General features: G+C 44.2%; 1 protein-coding gene and 1 long non-coding RNA gene across 2 annotated transcripts; one reads left to right on the forward strand and one right to left on the reverse strand.

The window, feature by feature from the left end:
- Positions 1-3,992: 3,992 nt before the first annotated feature.
- On the forward strand, positions 3,993-7,831 carry uncx (UNC homeobox). Its single transcript, XM_029160045.3, has 3 exons — positions 3,993-4,835; positions 5,357-5,532; positions 6,345-7,831. Exons 1-3 carry the CDS (start codon positions 4,577-4,579, stop codon positions 7,389-7,391), a joined length of 1,482 nt encoding a protein of 493 aa, XP_029015878.1. The 5' UTR covers positions 3,993-4,576; the 3' UTR covers positions 7,392-7,831.
- A 6,668-nt stretch (positions 7,832-14,499) lies between these two features.
- Positions 14,500-20,019, reverse strand: LOC114860555 (uncharacterized). The gene is made up of 3 exons (XR_003786630.3): positions 19,000-20,019; positions 18,685-18,864; positions 14,500-18,603 (listed from the first exon to the last, which is right to left on the reverse strand). It is a non-coding gene; the product is annotated as an uncharacterized LOC114860555 (long non-coding RNA).
- Between the last annotated feature and the right edge of the window lie 3,587 nt (positions 20,020-23,606).

A 23,606-nucleotide genomic window follows, 5' to 3' on the forward strand; every position in this document is an offset into this window, starting at 1 on the left:
AGCTGCTTCATAGCCTGAGAACCGCCATGCAGGACGTCTGAATGAACTCCGGAGGTGATCAGACATGCGGTGGCTAAAAACAATGGGTACAAGCCTCAAGTTTGTTAATGATGCAGGGTAGTCCCACATCTCTGGGGTTTTATTGAGACTTTCTTGGTACGGCAGCAGATGGCCGGGCTACAGAGTACAGTACACTCGCTTTCTCTACCAGCCACCAGTAATGTGAGGAACCAGCGAGGGATTGCTGGCTATCCTGCCACCACGTCCAACTGGGCTACAACCAAAATAAAACAAGCCTAGCAACCCTCCGCTGATAATAAATAGCTGCTTTTGTTCATGTCTCAACTTTATGCCTGTTTGGACGCTTTGTACCTGGAATAGTCACTGAAGTTAAGGTAACTCCAGGCTGATATATAGATGCTTTATTTGTTACAGGTGCATCATACAGTTAAGTAAAACTGCATAGAGGTAAACTGAAGGGCAGGGTGGTGGTTGTGGTGGTGGAGGTGGGGGGGGGGGGGGGGGGGGGTGTATTTACAGTAGAGACATCATTCTCAGGAGTCTGTGATGTTGTTGCAGAGACTTTTGGGATGTTTGCTGCTGTCCTTGGTGCTGAAACCCACACACACTGACAGGCAGACTAGTCACCTATCCAGTCTTTTTTTCTCATCCGTCCAAACCTATTTGGGATTACGCAGAGGATATGGCTTAAATTCTGGATACACTACGCTTTTTTTCCACATTCCCGTTGAGTTGAATTATTAGATTGAAGTTGAATAATAAGCACCGAGTTAAACAGCACACCCTTCATCTGCGGAGCTGTAATTAACGGGGGCAAAATGCAGGCGGTAGCGAAGGAAGAAAAAAAATGCAAATTATTCTCCACAAAGGCTCCTCACAAATTGGCGTCACCATTTCTCAAATTATATCATTACTATATTTTGAAAATGTTAATCTGTTGAGCGGATTTCCCGGGGGAGTTGAGTAAATTAGTTCTATTTCCGAGACTGCCTCTCTGCAAAGGCACGGCAGCGACAAGCACCTCTGATTTGCTGATTACAATTAGACTCCCCAGTTTGGGCTCCTTCAAGCATTGATAATTTTCGGCATATTAAGCACGTTTTAGCAAAGGTGATAAGTCAGTTTTAATTGAAATGAAATTATTATTCTAATGGAAGTTTGGTTATTATTATTAGGAGGCACTAGTCATTCTAGCTTCATTTTTAATATATAAATGCTGGGGAGTAAAAAAAAGATTTTGAAGGGCATTAGGGTGTCAGGATTGAATGAGGTAATTTGAAGGGAATTACTTTCTCTTCTATCAGAAATGAACTGAATTAAAAGTCCAAATCAATCGCTTTCACTTCTCCATTCTACTTTGACAGCGGCACAATTACAGATAATTAGATGGGAGGAAACTTTTAATTGTGGGATTAGAGGCAGAGAGAATTTGTAGGATCAGAGGAAAAATTTCGAGGCAGAGTTTCTTCCTTAAAATCGAATCAAAGGATTTGCGAGCTTAAAATGGCAACCAGCCTTTTTTTCCTCCTACTGTTTAATTGGAATTGCATCTAGTTCATCCAAATCATCCAAAACAATTAATTTAGATTTAATTCTATAATTATCATCAAATCGAATAATGTGCAACCTAATTTAGATAGTTAAAAATTAACGTGCGTGAAGTTAATTGAGTAATTAAACTCCTAAACTGCTGCCTATTAATTTGCCTGCCTAATTAAAAATGAATTTGATTCTGTGCTGCTAAAGTAGGCATAAGTGTTGGATGGGCGTGTTGATAAGGCCTCGGGTGCAGCAGTGAGCACCTATATCAAGTTGCCTCTCATGGGTTTCACTTAACTGGTCATCTGGAGTCAGGAGAACGCGCGAGCTGCAGAGTCAGCAGCAGCCAAACAGGCCAGCGGCACAAAAAGTTGTTGGTTGCGAAGCTGAAGCGCATGCGGTTGTGGTTGTAGCTTGTTTGGATACATCACAATCCAGAAAAGACGGAGGAAAAGCTGCGTGTTTGGACGTTCGAATCGCCATCAACTCAACATGAAAGCGGATGCGCGCGCGTGAGCGTCAGAGCGACTCAGCCATGTGCTCCATCAGCCTCTGCTGTTTCTCTGCACCTCATTCATCACTGTGGTGAATTGCAGGCAGCTTAAGGGCGCCTCTAAGTGATTAGAGCGACATTTATTACTTTAAAACACCAAAGAAGAACACAACAATGTCTTTTAGTATATGCGCACTTTAGGAGGGACGACGTCGCCTAATCACTACTACTAACACACTCTCCAGGCTTCTGCGTGTGTTCGTGGCCAAGTTATCTTTGAGCCACTCTTAAGAATGAGTTTAAGTGTATCTCCAATGGGAAACGAGGCTGTTTGATCTTATAAACTGTGCTTGAGGTGAAGGGTTAGAGCTGCCTTCAGGTAATAAACAGCCCCATGCTGAGGAATATCAAACAGCACCGTTATTACTGTTCAGTTGTTTTGGAAAGTTGTTTGCTTGGGAATCCCACACTTTTTTGCTCTAGGTTGTATTCAAATAGAATCTTTGCGTGCCCCTGTGCGCGTGACGCGTCACGTTCGCGTTTTACCAAGGACGCAAATACTAGAACGCGTTGAGGCGCATCTGTCAGCATCTGCCACTTATTTGTTTGGGTTGAAAGTTAATCAGTTAGTCTATAGGTCCTGTGCTCTTATTGATTCCGATCAGCAATGCAACGGTGGCATAAAGACATCGCGTCCTGCTGCAACACAAGGCAAAAACATGCAGTGTTATTATGATTGTTATTATTATTTTCCCTTTGAGCAGCTGCCAAAGGGCCAGTTATAAAAAGGTAACAAGGCAGGGCAGCCGCGCACTGAATGCTGGCCGTGTTCGCCTTATTATCAGGTTAATTAAAGCTAGAATCTGACAATGTCACCCGGTTGTAGAAAAACGGATTTAAATGCAGTGTCTCTGGAGACTGTGTCAAAGGCTGCTTTTCACTGAGCTCCTGCTGCCCGCGTTGGGGACACGCACATACGCTCGGAGTCGTCGAAAAGCAATTATTGAATTTTTAGATGTTCAAAAAGGAAATGAATGGGGAGGAATTATTCATAAGATCTTGTCCATGTGTGTTAAAATTAAAGTTAAAATACAAAGAGGGGAGCGCTTCAAAGGCGTGCCCGCCGCTGCTAAAAGCGGAGATGGATAAATAGGCGAGATCATTTCTGAGGAGTTCATTAAAATGTAAGGCTACACACTGAAATACAGAGGGTTGTTATTTGGGCTCGGGGGTCAAGTGACGAGCGGATTATATACTTCCTCATAATAATATTAATTAAACAATTTGCATGCTAATAGGGTAACAATTATCGCAGCTTCTGTTGAGAGATTCAGGTTATTACAACATGCCAATCCGGGTGCCAAGGGTCAGGGAATGAGTGGGGTGCGAAATTTCAACTCTGATTAACATTATGACAGCGCCAGACTTGGGATAAATAAAGTCGAATTAATTATTTGAAAACCTAATGAGCAGATAGGATTTAGGCTGGTCACACACTGAGTGCAGGGGTTGCACAAGTGGAGGAGCTTCCCAATGTGCTCCCCTGGCTCGCATGCACATGTTTTTGTGCTTTATTCTGCGTTATGTTGCTCTTTTCTTTGGAGCAAAACCCCCTTTATTTGCTCGTATATTTTGTTCATGACACAGCACCGGTCGTAACCGACGCGTTCGCCTTGTAACAGTAAAATATCCCACTTCCATCCTCGCTTTGTGCGCTCAGTAATATTTTAGCTCCGCTTTAAATACAGCCATATTTCATCAGTCGCTCTATTTGCTTTACGCCCTGGACGTGAACATGTCTGACTATGAATGTATTTAAATGATGATCCATAACTAACTTGGGGGATTTATCATTTTTCCCCAAAGTGGGACTCCGGCACGAATAAAGGTCTCATAGTCTACAAAAGAACCCATCGGTGACTAAAAACTACACATATGTATAAATATTATCTTTATTATCTCCTCTGCGACCTCGTTGAGGGATGTGCCAGTATGAGGAAAACACGCCAACATAACAACGACAAAAGCTTAAACTCTAACCTGCATAAACTATAATGTATTTTGTTGTCGTGTAATTTAATATTCATCTTTTTGCCGATCATGCAGCGAACAAAAAAGTCCGGGAGCCTCTGGCCTAACCGATCCGCCTGTAGCCTTTTTTCCGGGATGCAGGGAGCCCTTCCTCCCGGCGGGTCCCCCGTGTAGTTGCGATGTAGTTCTTATCAAAGCCCTCCTGTCTTGTTGTGACAGCTCTGATATTGTTTATTGAGGTGGATGTCAGCTTTAATTAGCAATCGATACGGGGAGCGTTTGCAGAGCGCGTCTCTGACGTCAGAGTCCATTACCGCTTCTCATTGGGTCTCATATTCCCAGAGCCAGGGCTAATTATTGGGAGGTTCATGTGGATAAAGTACAGCTCATCCCTCCCTTCACATCATGTCCCCTACTCGTTGGCCACACTCACTGCATGCTTTTTAAATTCCCATCACCGGCCTCCAGACGTCGTTTCCTTTTGCCTGCGGGATGATGGACAGCAGGATACTGGATCCACCTCACGCCCAGTTCGGAGGCTCTCTCGGCGGGATGGTGGGCTTCCCGTACCATCTGAGCCACCATCACGTTTACGAATTAGCCGGGCATCAACTTCAATCTGCGTCCGCGGTTCCCTTCTCAATAGACGGATTACTTAATGGCTCCTGCACGGCGTCGGTGGGCAATTCCAACCCCCTCTTGTCTTCGGGCTGCGGGATGAATGGAGATAATCAGCAGTACAAACTGACAGGTAAGCCACATTACGGGCGGCACAATAGGCAGAGCTCTCCTCAAGGTTGGTCGCTCGCACCGAGGCAAACAGAAAGAAACAAAGACAGGATGTTGCGATACAAGTTGTCGTCTTGGTGGTGCGTTTAAAGGGCAAGCCGAGCCGCGCGCACACACACGCACACACGCGCGAGCGCACGTTCACAAAGGCAGAGGCTATTATTCGCCTCCCACTTTATTTCCATCGCGTGGAGACTGAAGATGCACCCGATGGAAAAAAAAAATGTTCCTGTCAGTCAGTAAACGCGAGAGCGGCGAAATGCTGGCGTTTCCATGTGCAGCGTGAAGGCGACAGCGGCGCCAGGAGCCGCGGAGCTGCACGCGCGTAGCAGCCTGCGACGTCTCACATCCAGTCGCCTCGTTTCTGCTGTGAAGTTAGAAAAAAAAAAAACTGTAGCCATGCAAAAAACAATGCTCATGTGTGATTTCTTAGGCAGGAACGGCACAAGCGTTTGGTTACATGTGTTCTCGTTCTGCTGCCAGACTCGGGGGATCCAGACAAAGATAGTCCTGGTTGCAAGAGACGACGAACTCGCACAAATTTCACTGGTTGGCAGCTGGAGGAATTAGAAAAGGCTTTTAACGAGAGTCACTACCCCGACGTGTTCATGAGGGAGGCTCTGGCTCTTCGGCTGGACCTGATAGAATCGAGAGTTCAGGTAAATATTTCATTTGCTCTTTTGACTGCACGTAACATATTTCCACGCCGTCTGTGTGAATCCATCATCCATTTGCCCCGTTGTATTCCTTTAAAATGTTGTCTTTATGCTCAGAATTTTGTCATGGTCAAAAATGTTGAAAACTTTACAAAAAAGTGTCATAGGTCAATTGTGGGTCGTCAAGTATTTCTCGTAATATTTTTTTAAATGGCCCAATAAAAGGGCTGACTTCATATATGTGCACTGGTTGACCTTTAAGCTTCACGTTAGTCAAATAAATCATTCAATCACACGTTTTATTTAGAAAATGCTGGTATTTATTTTTTATTGTTTATTTTTATTTATTTGTAGAATTAATTTCGCCATTAGACCTTAACAGACAGTGTTTTGTGTTTTTTTAAATGGAGAAATATTCTTTGTTTTGATTTGCTTAATATATAAACAAATTTATTATATTTATTATAACAACATTTTGACGTTGAAATGACCGACAGGACGGTTTACTCCAGTTATAATGCTGTTAATTATCAAGACTTTAAAACCAACTGACCTTTATGCCATTTATCATTTTAAGGCAAAGCGTAGCTTGTTGGGTGATTTCCCAGCGTTGAACCTGTGCTGATGCACATATGGGAATTTAATGAAAGGCCTAATTAAAGGCCTGCTTGGAAAACAACAAGACCAAGTTGTATCACGACTATTTCTTTAATTACCATCTTATTAAGACACAGACATATTTTAGTCTAATTAATTTCCCCCCTCGCAGTGACAGACGTGCAATTACACACGTTTTCGCTTTCCCCCCGCTGCAGGTATGGTTTCAGAACCGCAGAGCCAAATGGAGGAAAAAAGAGAACACAAAGAAAGGTCCGGGTCGACCCGCTCACAACGCCCACCCCACCACCTGCAGCGGGGAGCCCATGGACCCGGAGGAGATCGCCCGGAGAGAGTTGGACCGGCTGGAGAAGAAGAAGCGAAAGCAGGAGCGCAGACTGCTCAAGTCCCAGAACAAGGCGCTTTCTGGGGATTTATTTCACACCCCGGGATCAGACAGCGACAGCGGGGTGTCGCACGTGACCGACAGCGACCACAACACGGGTCCGCCTTTTGACTCTGTGGGGGGAAACCAAACGCCATCGAGCTGCGACCAAACACCTCACCCTCTGCAGACCCAGAACCAGAACCAAAGACACTTGGACCGGGATGCTGGCGGTTCCGAGCTGGACTCGCCCGACGCCAGCCACCGGTCAAGCATATGCTCCAGTAACAACAGAGCCTCCAGCCTACAGAAACTCAATCCTTTCAGCGTCGAAAGCCTGCTTTCGGACTCCAGACCGAGACGCACCCCCGCGGCCTTACCCTCCTCACGGCCTTTGATAGGAAAAGGACACTTCCTGCTCTATCCCATCACGCAGCCGCTTGGATTCATTGTTCCTCAAACTGCTCTGAAGACGCCGGCGTCGGCGGCGGCGTCGGTAAACGCTGACAGCGACACGCCGGTGGAGAGAAACCAGTCCGCCGTCCGCTGCGGCGTCTCTGCGGGATGTAGGAGCAGCTCGCCGGACTCCGCGGACGCCACGCAAAAGGGACAGGCGGGGTCAGAGGAAAAGGCCAGTTCACCGCACACCAGCCCGTCCAGGGCCGCTTTCCCCCCTGGCAAAAGTACTCACGCCTCTGTTATTTGCGGCGATTCGACTTTTACGCACGAACACAGTCCGCCGCTCGCCCTCAAAGCTGTGGATGCGGACAGAAAGGAGCATTTAGAGAACAGGGGCCACCCCGACAACCCCGAGTCCGTCCTCAGTGACGGTCCGGCAGACACAAAGGCAGACTCTAAAGAAGATGTCGACATGGAATAAAACACTGGTGGTAACGAGCTAAAAGCAAAACAAAACAGCGCAGACACATACTGATATAGCCTCGATTCTCATTAGGCCAAAGTTCACCCACAAACCACGTCTTTGCATCTAATCTCTAGGTTTTCTCCACTCTGCTGATGTTTTGACATCAATGTGAGACAATGATGTGCTCTCTCTCTTTCTCTCTCTCTCTATCTCTGTTTCTCATCCCTCTTCCTCCCTATCGCTCTCTCTTTTTCTCTCTCTCTCCCTCTTTGCGAGCGCGCGCGTGTGTGTGTGTGTGTGTGTGTGTCAGGAGTGTCTAGATATCCTTTAATGTGTGATAACTTGTCAAGAAAACAAGACCACGAGACCAACAAAAATCCTCAAGAGCTGTAAAAAGGTATTATACTATTTATATATGTAAGGTTTTTCTTAAATAAATCTATTGTATACAAGCACCTCAAACCGTGTGAGACCTTAAATAGCAGCACATGCAGTGCAGGACTACAGTACAGTAGGAAGGGCTTTCTTAAGAAATCTCATGTTGTACTTTGTATATTGCCTTAACAAATTTATTCATCTATAAGCCCCCACTGAAATGAGGTTACGAGCCTGAGGCGAAAAGGACCCGCTCGACTCCTGCAGAGTTTTGATATGAAAGTAATTATTTTCCCGGTGGCTACTGCAGGGGGATTCAGTTTATTTTAGCTCAAAGGGGGTTATAATACATTACCGATTTCTAGTGATATGAAATCACATAAACTTCCAAGAATAATAGAATTAGCATGAAAAGGCCTGGGTGTCAAATTGAAATAGGAAAATAATAGCCCCGGCAGCTGGGAGTGTGTGTGTTTGTGCATATTGGATAGGAGATGGGGATTCGTGGGGAGGCATTTTCATGAGCTTTTTTTCCTCCTCCCACCTCCTCTTCTTCTTCTGCTGCCTCTCTCTCCACTTTGCCGGGGCCCCTTGTAGCAGGGCTATATTAAGATAGATGTTCGATGATATCCCTCATTGTTCTGTCGCTTTACATTGATGTTTCTGTGTTATCAGCCTATTGATCATGCGTCGGCTGTAATAGGACGGGCTGAGGCAAACGTGCCTATTTACAATAGCTGAACACATTTGTTCTAATAGGGCTGCGGGTCCCCGGGGAAGCCGCGCGGGATCTGGGACATCTGCTCCCCTTTGCAATATTAGCGGGGTTGACCACAATATCAAGTCGACCCAGGGAGGAAATGCCGAGGCTGCCGCGCGGCGGATAATAACACAAACATAAATCTGCAGACAAAAAAAAAAAAACATGTAGTCCAGCTATGCGTTAGAGCTGCTCACACGCTCGCCCACGAGCCCTTCAGTGCTCTTCTCTTTGGGTCTTGATTTGCAAATAAATTGAAAATAATCAGAAGGGGCGAGCTTTATGTCTGAGCCGGCGCAAATGAATTCCTGAGCCAGTGTCCCTTTCAAAATATTTACATAAATTTCAAGCCATGCAGCTGTTTGCTCTGGGAAGCAATGTCTTATTAGGCCGGTTGCGGCGGGGGGCTGGCGCGGGCGCAGCCGCCGTGGCACGCGCGCACACGCACCACGCGCACAGGCTTAGGCCTGCGCGGGCTGCGGGTCAAAGGTGCGCTGCTCACGGCGCCGAGACGACGGAGCCCTCGCGCTGTTTATTCGCGTATTTTACGCCACGCGTCACGTGCGCGTGTCCACGCGCTGCCTCCATCTCCTAATAAGTCGTGTCAAAAGACTGACGTGTTGCCTCTACGATTTGTTACCAAACCACAATATTTTTTCAGGACTGTTTTCATCCCATTCAAGGTGAAATTTGCTAAATTAATAGGTTGTCAATTCTTTAGAAATTCACAGATACTGGGTTTATTTACTGCTGAATTGTGGGATAACCCCTAGGAGTCTTCGGTGTATTTTCCATGCTACTCTTAGGCTATTTGGGACGTATGCCCAGTTCATCCATAATTCATTAGCGCGCTGAATAGGAGTATCGCTGGCTGCACATTGGTGGCCTTAAGGTGAAATTAGCGATTTGCTTAAGTAGTTAAGCTTTTCTTGCCTGAGAGCTGCACGCTGCATGATTCAAGACAAACTATCAATCGATATGCCCAGGCAGCCTCCAGGAGATGTGTCGTCCATGAATCATACTTTATGAATTCAATTTATACCCGGAGAAATTTTCAATTTGAACGCTGGATCATTATGGGAGAGTGTAAATTGTTTTTGCTCTATTATGCATCGGACGCCATCATTTTTCTTTCTAATTACGGAGGTGTCAGGTCGGGCTGTCATGCAGACGCTGATTTTCAATTTAACTGATCATCATGCATTCATTTTCCCATTTGATAAATCTGCTATCTCGAAGCTTCTCCATGCCCGGAATGCTAAAAGAGAGGCACAGATTGGCAAAGTAATAGGGGCCTGTATGTGGCAATAAGTGCAGATCAGGCAGCTAATTTAGCACCTCCTGGTATTTCCATTTCCATTTCTCATTTCCAACTCTCAAAGGAGGAAAAGCAGCCCAAAGGCAGAAAGCTGGTATTGCCTTTTCACTATCGGAGAAAGGCAGGGAGAAAAAAAATCCACCAAAACGGCTTGTTTTCAACCACACATTCGCTAAATTAGGATATCAAGCTTAATTAAGGCTAATGGAGTTTTCTCAGTATGTGTTAGTTTTAGTTAATAGAAACAAATTTGCGCAATTAATTATGGCCACGATATTAAGAGTCTCATTTGCAGATTGCGAGCTGCAGCTCGAACCGGCGTCTTCGGAAATAAGCTTCTCATTTCCAAAGCCAAATGACTAACTGTTTTTATAACAGCTTCCATCTCAGACCGCGTGTGCGTTCATTTTCCATATGATATCCAAGAAAACCAAGTCAGATTAGACATATTGATTTACTGCTCAACGCCGGATGGGCTGAATTAAGTCTAGACTTGTTGTGAGAATTGCCCATTTTGAACAGACTGATCTAATTTTATCCCATCACACTGTTTCAGTCATTGTTCTGTACGTTGGCTGAATTGAATTTCCAAACGTCTGTGAGTGGGGAGGATTTTTTCAAGTTTAACATCATATCCACTTAAATTTACAGCGTTCTCTGCGCAGGCTGCTCCACGTGCGCTTTGTGTTGCTGCGCGAACTCGTGGAGACTGTGAACGCTCAGTTTGGATAAGAAAGAACCGTGTCCCTTGAAAAGGGATCCTCCATAAAATAAAATGGCACTTGACATTTGGCTTCTCCTGCAGCATCTCCGCCATGCCTTTTAGGATTATTTTACATCTCATGCTCATTAATGCGCCGGTGGATTTAATCATTCTTATCTTTCCTGTGCATACCTGGGATAAGTCTGAAATTACCATCTGCATTGATTTCTGGGCGATTCTTAAAATAATTTTAATTATATCGCAGCATTTCGCCAAAGAAATCCCTCTAATCAAATTTCGGTCTGGCACCCGCAGCTCAGGTTTCAGTGTCCTGCTTAAGGAAAACAAGGCGGATTGAAAAATTCAATAAAACTGCACGCGACATTTGCTAAACTGGCCATGACGTCTGCCCGTTGATTTGTTGGATTATTTATCAAGATGCTTCTTGAATAGGAAAATAATAACGCTGATAGACATTTGCTTTGTCCACCGCCTTATGGACAACAAGTTTTAAAAGCGGCGTCAAAAGTCAGTCAAACTATCACACGTTGGTGTTGTAAACCTCTCTGGTCGCGCTAAAGCATTACATCCTCGTTATTCAAGTGAAGGTCTGTGATCTTTGCTCAATCTCCAATAATAATGCAAAGTTTAGAAACCTAAGGAATTAATAATAATTATGATATATTTTCTCTTGGAGTAAGGGCACTATTTTGCTTGTTTTTAGTTTTATTTGATATGATTTGCAAATTATCATGGCTCCAAATTAAAACACTTTTTTCGAATTATTTAAACTTCAATAACTACGTTTTACATTAACTTTCATATATACACAAAATTGTATTCATACATTGTGAATAAAAACTAATATAGTGATACTATATTAGTGAGTAAACAACTGATTATAGCGTCATCTAAAGTTTTAAGAGCTCCACCTACAATCAGTGGCTTCAGAAGCTGCAAATCTGCAAATTTGACCTTTCTTCTTTTGAGGCTTTGTTTCTCTTAGGGCACATTTGAGGTACAGGACAAACCATAAACGTTACTGCACACTGCACCACAGTAATAGTGCACTAGTGCCCGTAGTGGAAAATCAAAGCAGTGTTACCTTTACACACTGCAGCAATGAGAAGGTGCCATCAGTTTTCTTAAGTGCAATAAGTGCAAGAATACATCATCACCATCTCCCTTTTTAAAACGTCTCTCTCAGTGAATATTGCACTTTTCTGCCTTTTGCTGGCTCCATATTGTCTTGGAATTGCTGTAGGGGAGGATTAGATATTAGACTGCTCTTCACAGTGAGAGCACTTGCATTCTCGCATGATGATGTGAGAGGTGACTGAAGTCTTTCCAACATGATCGCACCTGTTGCTATCAGTAAAGGATTTAACACCTCTACAGCTGCCTCTATTGTGTGCGTATGGATTACACAATAAAAAATGTGATCTCATTTGCATCTACAATAAAAGAGTTAAACTGGACTTCTAGTCCATAAACCAAGTTGTCATAATGGGGGTGTCACCTGCTCTGACAGGTAACATTGTCTTCAAAATAAATCTTTCCTTCTTAATGGCACCTGTCAAACCTAATAGTGACTGAGGTCAACAAGTTAAAAGCCACCAGGACATGTCTTTACGAAAAAAATAGAAAAGAAAATCAACCTAAAATGAAAATCCTTCCAGTGTGTGTTTGAATTCTTTCTGTGCACTATATTTCCCCTGGGCATTATTACATATATGCATATTACAATATTTGAACATATTTAAGTCCCTATACTGTATATATATGTTAGGAAACCTACATACCAATTAACACATTGTACAATGAAATCCTTGGCGTCTGTTTCATATATGTGTAGGCTAATTGGCAGACTACTCCTTTAAAGCCTTCAGAGATTCAGTCACAGTGTGAACCATTATGGATTTAATTCTGTGTATTGATTGGGCACACTTTACTGACTGTAACATACAGAATAACATGTATTTCAGTATATTCATCATGGATGAATCTAGTTGTCCTCCTAAGCCCTTAGCTATAGGAGTTTGGCAGTTGTTGAATGGTTGTAAAAAAACGTATTTATTATGAATTGTGACATTTTATCACCTGACAATCTAAAAGTCTTTTAACAGGTCATTATGTGATTTTTCAGCTTCCCGTGGTCTTTTCACTCTCACTGCTTTAATGCTGTTGTTGCTCAGCACCAAGCAGCTGGCAGTGACACTTTCAGCAGCCGAAGGAGCATCTTCAAGAATTGGTGGAGACCAAAACTGAACTAAAAGTGAGTGCGTATTTGAAAAGGCAAAGAGACATTTGGCACCAGATTAATAAAAATGATTTTTCTGTTGACCCTACTGTTACTAAAAACCTATTCCACTTTAAGCAGCACTGGTTAAAGTTACAAAATGTGCACTCACTTTACTCCAGTATTCTTTCTATGTCTCCACCCCTACGTCCACTTCCTGAGTTTTGTAAATGTATGTATAAAGTCTGTATACAGTATAGTTGCAGAACCACATAACTATTCCAACTGGGGAAAAAGCCATGGTGGTGTCAAAACCAAGTTCCTGGTGAAGGACGAATCAGAGAAAAACAAACAACAGTGGGATCCAGGACCTTCCAGATTGTGAGGCTGATCCAGATCCTCCATGCAGCATTGTTTAAGCCAGTACAAGATGTAGGAAGCATTAGACTGTCACTTAGGGGTGGATCTAGTTTAAGTAGAATCTGAAAGCAATTCAGAATCCAAGGTAAGTGTGACAGGGAGAAAAAGTCCAAGCAAAAATAACCGCTGGGCTTTGAAATGGTTTGGGTTCGAGCCAAGGTTCTGTTCAAAGTGAGAGAGGGAAAGTTGGGGAATGATACAGGTTTATTTTATGATGAAGATAAATCTTTCTGGCAAAAAGTCAAGGAGTAAAAAAACACAGGAAACAGTTTAGTAAAGCAACATGTGCATGAAAACCAACCTAGACCGTTACATCCTCTGAGGCTCAGCAAGCACCTGTTGAATGGAAAGGAAAAAAAACAACACCCTATGACAAATGCATAGACATGAAACTGTTTTTAAGTGAAAATCCGCTCTTTATTGTTTAGATTCTCCAGTTGTAGTTCATCATCCAAATAAAGAAGAAGCACCATTTGTGCTCGGTTCAGCGTGACGCTCATATATAATTCCCAAACATGATCGTCTGACGTTTTGTTTCAGTAATTACTTAAACTTCTACTCAAACTAAAATCTGTTCAACTCAAAAAGATCATGGCTTTATGCAGTGAGAAGGCAGAAATAGAACTGGTTGATTCTCATGGCAGTGGGCAAATTAGTGCAGCCAGGTAACCTCGTTTCTTAAGGTCTCAGTATAGAATTTTATAGTTCAATAAGCCCATAATTTCTCTGAATCTCTCTTGCTGGATCAATGTGAACCACCAACAGCAGCAGCCTGTAGCTTAGAAGAGGAGGAGGAACACGGTCAGCTGTTGGGAGAGCAAAGCCGTCTCCTGCTCAATAGCCACGTCCCGCAGGCCTGAGGAGGAGCATCAGAAGACAAGACCTCGGGGTGAACCAAGACCGGGGAGGACTCACGAGTCAAAGCAGCTCAGCAGTTGAATTTCAATGACGAGACGCTCGCCAATAGCGTGGGGCAGAAATGTCTGACATGGAAGCTGTATGTTACACACTGGTCCCCGCAGAGGTAATGGAGTTCTGTGTTCATGAATGCACCACTGCCACCACAATAGAGACATAACTTAGGCAGCTCGGATCAGGCAGCACTGAAACGTGAGCACAGAACTGAACAGCAAAAATTCATTTATTTCATATATATATATATATATATATATATATATATATATATATATATATATATATATATATACTTTTGTGTTTATGATGTGATGACTACAGTACCACAACCCTGCCAAGGGAAGCTACAGTAGAAAAATATAAAGGTCTTCACAAGATGTTCACTTTGTCACCTGTGGGGCATGACACATACAAGACTGTGTCTAATGAATGCAAACCTACCTACGATAGCGTCCAAACACTCTCCACGTAGGGGAGCTCACAGCTTTTGACAGTAAAAGACACAAACTCAAAAGTTTATTCTCAAACGTGATGTGTTTCCACTGCTCAATTTATGCCTGTGAGCAGACTGGAGAACTGCATCCCTGTATCAGACTGATGGACCCAGCGGTGATACTCAAAGGATATGATACCACAGCGTTTGTATGTACAAGGAGATGCTCCCCATCCTTTACCTCAATGTCTCCAAAAGTGATGGAGTGATGGAAAACGTTGGTTAGTCATTTTTATGAATGCCCCATTTTGCCCAAAATGCATTAAACATTACAAAAAAAAGACTCGTGAATTAACACACACAAGCTTTTGTTGGTTCTCGTGATTAAATATTTCAACCTTCCATGTCTGGATGTCTGATCTCTTCTTTTAATTATCACCCCCATAAAAAGTAATTAAGCCTTTCTGCTATTCCCACCACAGGATGACAAACCTAAAAGCAATAAATCCAAATTCAAATATTATTAGTGGAGATATAATATGAATCTTACTGAATATTGTTTCGCACAGTGTTAGTTAATGAAAGTAAAAGCCATATAGGTATATGATGACAAACTCTAATCTCATTTAATTCGGGTTAAAGTCACAATATAGGCCATAAAAACTCAGTTCTATATCTCATCCATGTGTTTCAGTGAACCAGCATGAAAATACATTTAGTGGGATGCATGTTGGACTAGGATGCATGTTTAACACCTGTATGTGAATTGAATCTGAGACTAAACTTTGCTTTACCCCAATTATTCTCATTTTCAACGATTAGTGCAAGCTTTGCTTTTAATACCAGGGTCTGGAACGCCGCCTTCATGCACGCGGGCACGGATATTTGAGCCGGAGATGCGAACGTGCATTTAAACAGCTCCTACAGCACCAAATCGCACCTTAAGCGGAATATCGGCCATTATCTGGAATGCCGGGCACATGTAAATGTTGTCATCGGGGGCTCAGTGTTCGCTGGTGATTTATGTGAAAAAGACAAGCATTTCTCTTCCCTGACTTCCCAGGGAATCCGTGCCCTAGAGGTTAATGAAGTGTGAAGTGTGAAAACTTCCCGAGATGGGATGAGTTAAATAGTTGTTCTCAGATGTTAAGGCAACACTGTCCAAATTTATTTGTGTGTGTCAGTTCTTTATAAATCTCAAATCTGGCAAACATGCCCCGTGGGCCATCTGCTCCCACCGCTGGGGCTAATGCCGCGTTCTGTGTTCCAGTCAGTTCACACAAATGGGTGTAATAACAAGATCTAAGTCAGAATTTGAGTGCAATTCATGGAGTTTACTGACACTTGTTTTACTGTTCAGGCCTTATAAAATTTCACATATTGAGAAATTTCACATGCAAAAGTGAAACTAACTCATATAGTGGATTTAAGACAAAGACTGAATTTGGGTTTGATCAAGTTATAAATGCTACATATATATATGGCTACATATATATAAATATGGTGGCTGTGCTGGTAAGACGTAGGGTGTACATTAAGCTAATACATTATACACTGTATATATATATTTATAAAACAAATTCTTCTCCGGCCTCTTCCTTGGAGTGGTTCCTACAAGCTTGGGTCCTCAGAGCTTGAGGGTCTTATTTTTTCTTTTATTGCAGTATCTTTGCTGTTCCTTCTTCTGGACAGAGATCTCGGATGTTGTTCCTGGGATCTGTTGGAGCCTCTCTCCCCCAGTTTGGGGGTTACAACCCCCAGTGTTCCTATCACCACAGGTACTACTTGTGCCCTCACCCTCCACGTCTTTTCTCTTTTCCCCCCTCTCGCTCTTGCTGTGTATATATACATGTGTGTATGTAACTAAACAGTACATATACAGATATATATATGCACAAACTATGAAATCACATTCAAGATTCTCTCGTTTTAAAATCTGTATTTAGCAACAGAAATAATAATAATTGTAATCATAATAAATATAAACAATAAGACTAATTTTACCCGTTTGAATAATGAAAACCACATCTTCAAGAGAGAGTTCACTAATAGACATTTTTTGTTGCAATTAAAAGGTTTCCATGAAAGGCCTGACACGTCCTCTAAGGCAAAGCTTCAGACTCTTTCCCTTTCGTCATTAAAGTGGTATTGCAAATGTTCTTAGCACATCAAGGCCAAGACCTCAGACCTCACTATTACATGCACATTATTTAATCCTTGGGCTCTGTGGTAGTACTGACATGTACAATTTCTGTCATTAACGTGCCCGTAAGCTCAGGGATGGACCCGACTCACAGATCCACTTGAGGTCCAGTTCTTTATTTAATGGCCCAGGGGAAGTAGGATTCAACTGGGCCTGAAATGTTACTGTAGAAGTGCTCTGTAGAGGATCATGTTATGGCTCTGTAGCTGTCCAAATCGATCACATTAGGGCTAAGGAGGTGGCGAGATGTGACAGCCCAGAAACATTTCAATACTGACACCGCGCGTCTGAGAGCTTCAGGCGCACTCCAGAAAATAAAAAATGTCTTGTATGGCTCCTGTAAACGTGTGTGATTAGTCATAAAGCAGCTTATTGTGCCGAGGCTGGAAGCAAATTAGAGGTGGCGGTGGGACAGAATCAATGCTGTTTACCTCTCGGAGGTGTGAGCATATCCATCAGGACGGCCGCGGATCCCTCCTTCCCAACTGGTTATTGACAGGTTGGAGGAGGACCTGAGGAAAGGACATTTTAAGACATAACATTCACTTCTCTGCTATCGACGGACGGTCCAGGTTTTCCAAACAGGCGATTAGGGGAGAGGAGGAAAAAGCGAAGCACCGCCTTCAGTCTCACAGCGGAGGCTGCAGTGACAGTGACACCAATGAGCAAAGCTGTAATGATGACATTTTATGTTTGACCAGTTTATGGAATTAAGCCGTGCTAATAAAACACCATCAGCTCCACTGTTACATTAACACAAGGAGATGAACCATACAAAATACTGTTCTGGCTAATATGCTGCTTGTACTTATTGTGTTCATCCTTCACTTCTTGCCTTCTGAGACTGCGTGTGAGAGCAAACACATGCTGCACGTTGTCCGTCGGCGGCACCTGCGGTGCCTGAATGCACCACAGATGTTTGCTTTCCTTGGCAGCGGTGGCTGGAGTTTGCACCAAAACAAGTCAGCCACGCAGGAGGCCACACGCCGGGAGCCGGGCGGCATTAGGGAAATAATAGCGTAACTTCCAGCAAAGAGGTGAGGTGACCTAGTTCAGGAGACTCACAAACCACAGCGCGTCCCCCAGGACTCGCTTCTCCTCCAGAGGAAGGTGACTGCGTCCTTGACGGTTCCCAGTCCGTGGCCTTTGCAGCGCCACACAGGCTCTTCCCTCCCACACGTTAGCATCAGGCTAACCGGCAGCTTGTTTAAGCTATGGGGGTGATGGGACTGTAGTTAGACTGAGAATGCACGACTTTATACGACTATAAAACATCTAGCAGCCAGCGAGGTTCTTAGACGCTTGCTGGGCAATGATAACTTTTATTTTGGCGGGTAATTGGTGGGTGTGTTTCTCAGAGGGGATCTAACTTGACATTCAGCGACTGTCAAACGTTGGATAATGCACTCGTCTCGATGACCCACCCACTGCGTCTGCTCTAAACAAGTTAAATCGCTCTTCAAATCAAATGTATACATATGGTTGAAAGCAGCTTTTTTTGATAAAAGTAATAAATAACTGAGCAGACAACATAGTTTCTGACAAAAGCCCATTCTGTCATCAATATTATAGCATGTCTGCAAATTCAAGATATCCCCCACTACAGAAGCGCTTTCCCCATTAATGAATGGAGCAGCAGCTGAGGAAATTATTCCTTGAATTCTCTGGGCAGATAATGATTCTCATCTTTATCAGTGGTTTATCTTCTAAGGTCAAGATTAAAGTGAAAAGTGATGTGAACCCCCCGTGTCTCCAATTAAGAGCAGGAAGAGAGGAAGAAGAAGAAGAAGAAAAAAAAAAGGGAGAGAGAGACGATGTGGACTCTGCGGCATCGCTCTGCTCCACGGTCCCTCAGCTGTTCCTGAGGAAGGGAAAACAACACAATTAAATTATGACACCTGACACCAAGACCCCACATCAGTGTGAATCATAATGGACTAACCGCTGGAAGTGAGATCTTGTCAGACGATTAATGCGATCGCACACATTAGCACCTTTCCAACTTGACATCTTTTGGATGTTTTTCTTTCCCCTGTTCCTCCTAAGGACCTCGCGACCAGTATCTATAGAAACTGTGCGTCGCTGAAGCTGCTCACGCTGACGTTCCTGCATGTGTCGTTCTCTACGTACAGGAAACAGATAAGAAACAATAGAGGACCGGTGGAAATAAAATTTTTGGAAACAAGAGAAGACGAGAAGCTGCACGATACAACTGTTATCCCTCAAACATCCGTTGGCTGCTAATCATTTCTCTTACCTACACGTTGAGTCAAAGGAGCTTCCAGGGTTTTACAAACACTAGAAACGCTTCCCCGCTTCACGAGATGTGACACCGGGAAACACCCCCAGCTTGTTAAGGAGGGCGCATCACCTCCACCAGCCGCCTCCACCTCAGCGTTCCATTAAGCACATTTTCACCACGCCGCCGCCTGAAAATAAGAGACTTCCAGCACTAATGAAAATAGCGGCCTACAGCGACGCCTCCCCGCTGAGAGGCTGAAGGAGCTCTCAATCAAGCGATGGGGGATGCGGTGACACTGTATATTTTAATGTGTAACCAGACCAGCCTCCAATAAGTAACGACACTGCGCTCGCTAATAGATTAACAGTGGGCTTCATTTGCCGAGCTTCATTATGTGTCACATCCTGTTTGATGGTTCGAATCTCACCTCAATCTTTATTTATGTACAATATGATTCAGCCATAAAATGATATTATTATATTACTTATAATAATAGTAACGATAGCTGATGGATTTGTAAGTCAACTGGTAAGAGTGAAGGTGTACCTGTGGAAAACATGCTGAGCACGGGCTCCCCCTGCATGTGAAGTAGCTGTTAATCTCCTTGTTCTCTACAAGTGTTTGAGTTTGGGGTGAGAAAGTCCCTCATGTTTGCGTACAAACCCACTTTGTCCGTTGTAGCGGCCATTCGTTCTTTCTTTCGTCTCGCACAACTCGGATCCTGCAAAAACCTCACTCACGTTTATGGTCATTGGTCTGAAGATTTTTACCCAAAGTGATGTACAAAAGCAGCAATTCAAAGTTGGGGGTGGGTAAGAGAACTGCATCATCACTTTAAGGCGTCTGCAAGTCAGGGAATAGGTTTCATGACAAAATTATGTACAAAAACCTTCTTCCCTAATACAAAGTCCAAGATCTTTTGTTAATTGATGTGAGCAAGAGAAAACGAGGCTGAGGTGACTATGTTATGGATTAAAGGATCATCAACGCAAACCACAGGCAGCTTCTTCACAGCAAAGCGCAAGCACGTCCAACGCCGACTGGCTGAATGTGAGCTGAGCCTGCGGTGAGACAGGTGATCCCCCCCCCAACCACCGCCGCTCATGTGTTGCTCCAACAGCCGTCCAAACGGTGAACCATGAGCCGCCGTCCGGCAAATGTAGCACGAACCACACAAGCGCGTGACACCTACACACCGAGCCCACATCTCAACAGTGGGCGCTTTGCTATGAGCACCGGGCCCGATTTGAGCAGCACGTCCAAGTTCCTCGGCGGCGACGCAAAACAAGTGCAACACATTTAATTTTGCGGTGCAGGAAGGTATAGTGTCACCATAAGAAGAAAACACGGCACGTTACACAACACAAGGACGTGGTTCTTTGTATAATAATATAAATGTACAATAAGTTCATACTTTGCCACTGGACAAAATAGACAAAACATTTACTCTACGTTTGGTGACCAATCAATATCACAACTTACAATATGACTCGTTCACTGTGACATAATCAATTAGGCACTTTAATGGACTAAAGGCTCTGATTTTGCTTTTTACCGAACAACAGAGGAGACAAGGTTACGCGGGGAAACAAAAGCAATCCTTTTGCTCCAGCGGCTCACGGCAGATAGATGATTCCTTCAGGTAGACTTTCACCTCAGCTGCGCTGCATTGATTTGGCAGCATCGGGTGGATGTCACACATGCGCTGAACAATGCTCAATGACTTTGCTATCCTATTCCCATTTAAATTGCTTCTACGTTTCCTTTCTGACACCTGTTTAAATCAATGCCTTCCTCTGCAGGTCATGGGCTGAATGTACTGAGGCGAACACCAGCCGCCTCTCAAATCCACTAAAATCAACACAATAATTGAAATATTTTCAAGCTGATTACACCGAAGCCTGGGGCTTGGCTGGTTGCTAAGAGTACGCTCCCTAGTTGCTAGGGGGAGTAAATCATCTTGCATTATTTGATTTTTGTTACTGATATGAAACTGCTAGTCCCTCGATTAAATGTCTCACAGTCAAACACCTAGGGGATGGACAGAGGAGAAAAATAAAATAGTCAGTGCGAACCTGCAAAATAGCATCTCTAACTTCTCTTTTCCGTGGGGCTTCAACACAAATCTATCCGCTTGTTTATGTTTGTTCCTGCTGAAATAAACAAAGCTTTGGGTTTCTTTTCATTGAGGAAAAACAGAAAAGACAGCAAAATATCCAGAAATCCCACATCACTCTCAGGTTCGGGTACAATCAGTTATATATCTGTCTTTTTTATCAAAACAGATTGCAGAGCGCAGCCACTCTTTTATTCTAGAGGAAAGCTCAATATGCTTTGGGCAGTAACAGCCTTATAATAATAGTCAGTCAAATACAACAAGGGAAACATTGACTAAATAATAACACTGTCAACAAGGATTCAAAGATAAATCATTTTGACTTGCACGGGAGTTTCTACCAATGTGGCAATTTGTGGCCTGGCAGCTCAGTAGGTGGAGCATCAGCCCGGGCAGGAGAAGGTCCCTGGTTTGAATCCTGCTCAAGGCACTCGGTGTGTCCTTGAGCAAAACGCCTCACACTAGCTTATCTTATTATTTTTGGACCCTGAGACAATTAGCAGACATGACAGTCACATTTCCCCCCAGTGGCCTATTGTTTACCAGGTAAGTCAGAGTCAACACCTTACAAACTCACAAGCTCACTCCTTCAACACCACGGTCCCGAATCAGACGCCTGCTGATTACGACTGGACCCTCACTCTGGTTCCATTTAATATTAAAACCGCATTGAGGAGGATTTTCTCCAAAGACTTGTCAGACATTGAGGGCTGCTTCACCCAGCCTTGTCAAATGAGATCAGTGCTCGCCATAATGGTGAGGTCAAGTGGAGGGGCAGCCTCTCGACTCCATAACAGCCTGACAGCGGGCATTATATTCTTCTGTGCAGGACTGGAGCACGCGGACGCCCTCCATCCTCCACGTTACCGGCTACACGCGCACTTGATGCGCAGCCAAGGTGCGGCGTATCATTAAAAACAGCGTCAACGTAATCCTCCAAACGGGTGTCAGTCGAATTAACTAATCTACTTATGCAATATTAGATCGTATCTCTCCAAGGGCTAAACTCCCGTGAAGAGAATACAAGCCATTTAACAGTATTCCTTGACCCCGGCTATGAGCTGGCTGGTTTTGTCATTCTGTGTGTGTGTGTGTGGGGGGGGGGTCGCTGGCTGACAGCTACACTGAAGGGAGGTAGAGCAGTGATCAGGGCCTGGCTGCTAAGTAAAACACCCCAGCACGGAGCAGAGTCCCTCCATTAGCCGTCCATCAGCTCTGGCTCACGCTAGTTGGATCGATGAAGCGGCCCCTCTGTTTTTTTTTTTTTTTTTTATTTAACAACTAGAGCATTTCTTGTCGCCGACTTGTCTTTTAAACTGTGCCGCTGTTTAACTGCTTTATTCAGGCTCTGTATGAGGCCATCTGGTCCCCTGTCCTGTAAGTCTCTTCTAAAGCCCAGGCCTGACAAGCAAGAGATATGTCAATGCAGTCCTCAGCACAAAGCAACATCTGCCATGCCTGACGCCCACCATTGTGTGGCCATTTAATCTGTCCCCCTCCTCCCCTTAACGGCGCACAACAGTTCCTGGTATTATGTTTTGCCACTCAATTAGCATTATCATCCCGCTGAAATAGAAGCCAATTTACCTTTAATGACGTGATTGTTAGATGAGTGACAGCAGTCGGCGCCGCCGCCATCGCTAGATAAACGGAGACCTGCCCCTTGTTTTCCTGACTGGTTGCGCCGAGGGCCGGCGTGTCGCAGGCAGCCAATCGCGATGGCCCGGCTTCACCCCTTCGCCACCAACATTGTTTCCTCCGGTTCACAGAGGCAGTGTGCTGGAAAATTGAGTCCAGATTCATTAGGTTTTCAGTGTGCCGCTCGAGTCAGTTAAATTGATACATTTCCTAACAAAATTGAAGTGCTTTTGTGGTGCCTGCGGATGGCTGGTGACCCCACTCGGCCCACTGAGCAGCCGAAGCAAGCTGATGGATCCATTAGACCGCTTAGACTGCTTATTCCTCTCCCTCCATCTCTGACTGACACTGTAAATCTGAACCAATTTCAGACTCTAATCACCATTACAAACCCCTTCCACTGTCCATTTGTTACTCCGCAATTCGAATACACTGCCTAGATTGGTTCAGAAATGCCAGTTTAGAGGGGCCCTCCTTGCTTTCCCATGGTTAAATGGCTCATGACTTGGTCCCGTTTCTCAGGCGAAGCGGAAAAAGCGGCCGCAAACCGGAAGGAGGGGAAGAACAAACAGTGAAACAAAAGGGGGGGGGGGGGGGGGGGGGGGGGGGCTTGAACAATTCCCAAAGGATAAACGGGGAATTAAGAGAAATGATGGATAAATGAATAAATACGAGGACAAAATAGGGGGAGTGTGAAATTCTGTGAGATGACAGACGGGCCTCAAGGCCTCACCGCTGGCTGTGGCAGGAGGGTGTCCCTTGAATAACAATCAGTGTTACACCTCCAAAACATTTCCTCATCCACTAGCCATTTTTACTCAAGCTTTTATCTGTTCAGTCAACCGCACAGCACTAGCGAAGCGGCTGG

Source organism: Betta splendens, chromosome 8 (genome assembly GCF_900634795.4).
Source record: "Betta splendens chromosome 8, fBetSpl5.4, whole genome shotgun sequence".
In the NCBI taxonomy this organism is placed as follows: domain Eukaryota; kingdom Metazoa; phylum Chordata; class Actinopteri; order Anabantiformes; family Osphronemidae; genus Betta; species Betta splendens.

Bases quoted from the DNA above. Each gene is read 5' to 3' on its own strand.
- uncx (XM_029160045.3), top strand. From the start codon at position 4,577: ATGATGGACAGCAGGATACTGGATCCACCTCACGCCCAGTTCGGAGGC. The intron at 4,836-5,356 runs GTAAGCCACATT...TTCTGCTGCCAG, and splicing joins TCAGCAGTACAAACTGACAG to ACTCGGGGGATCCAGACAAA. The intron at 5,533-6,344 runs GTAAATATTTCA...CCCCCGCTGCAG, and splicing joins TGATAGAATCGAGAGTTCAG to GTATGGTTTCAGAACCGCAG.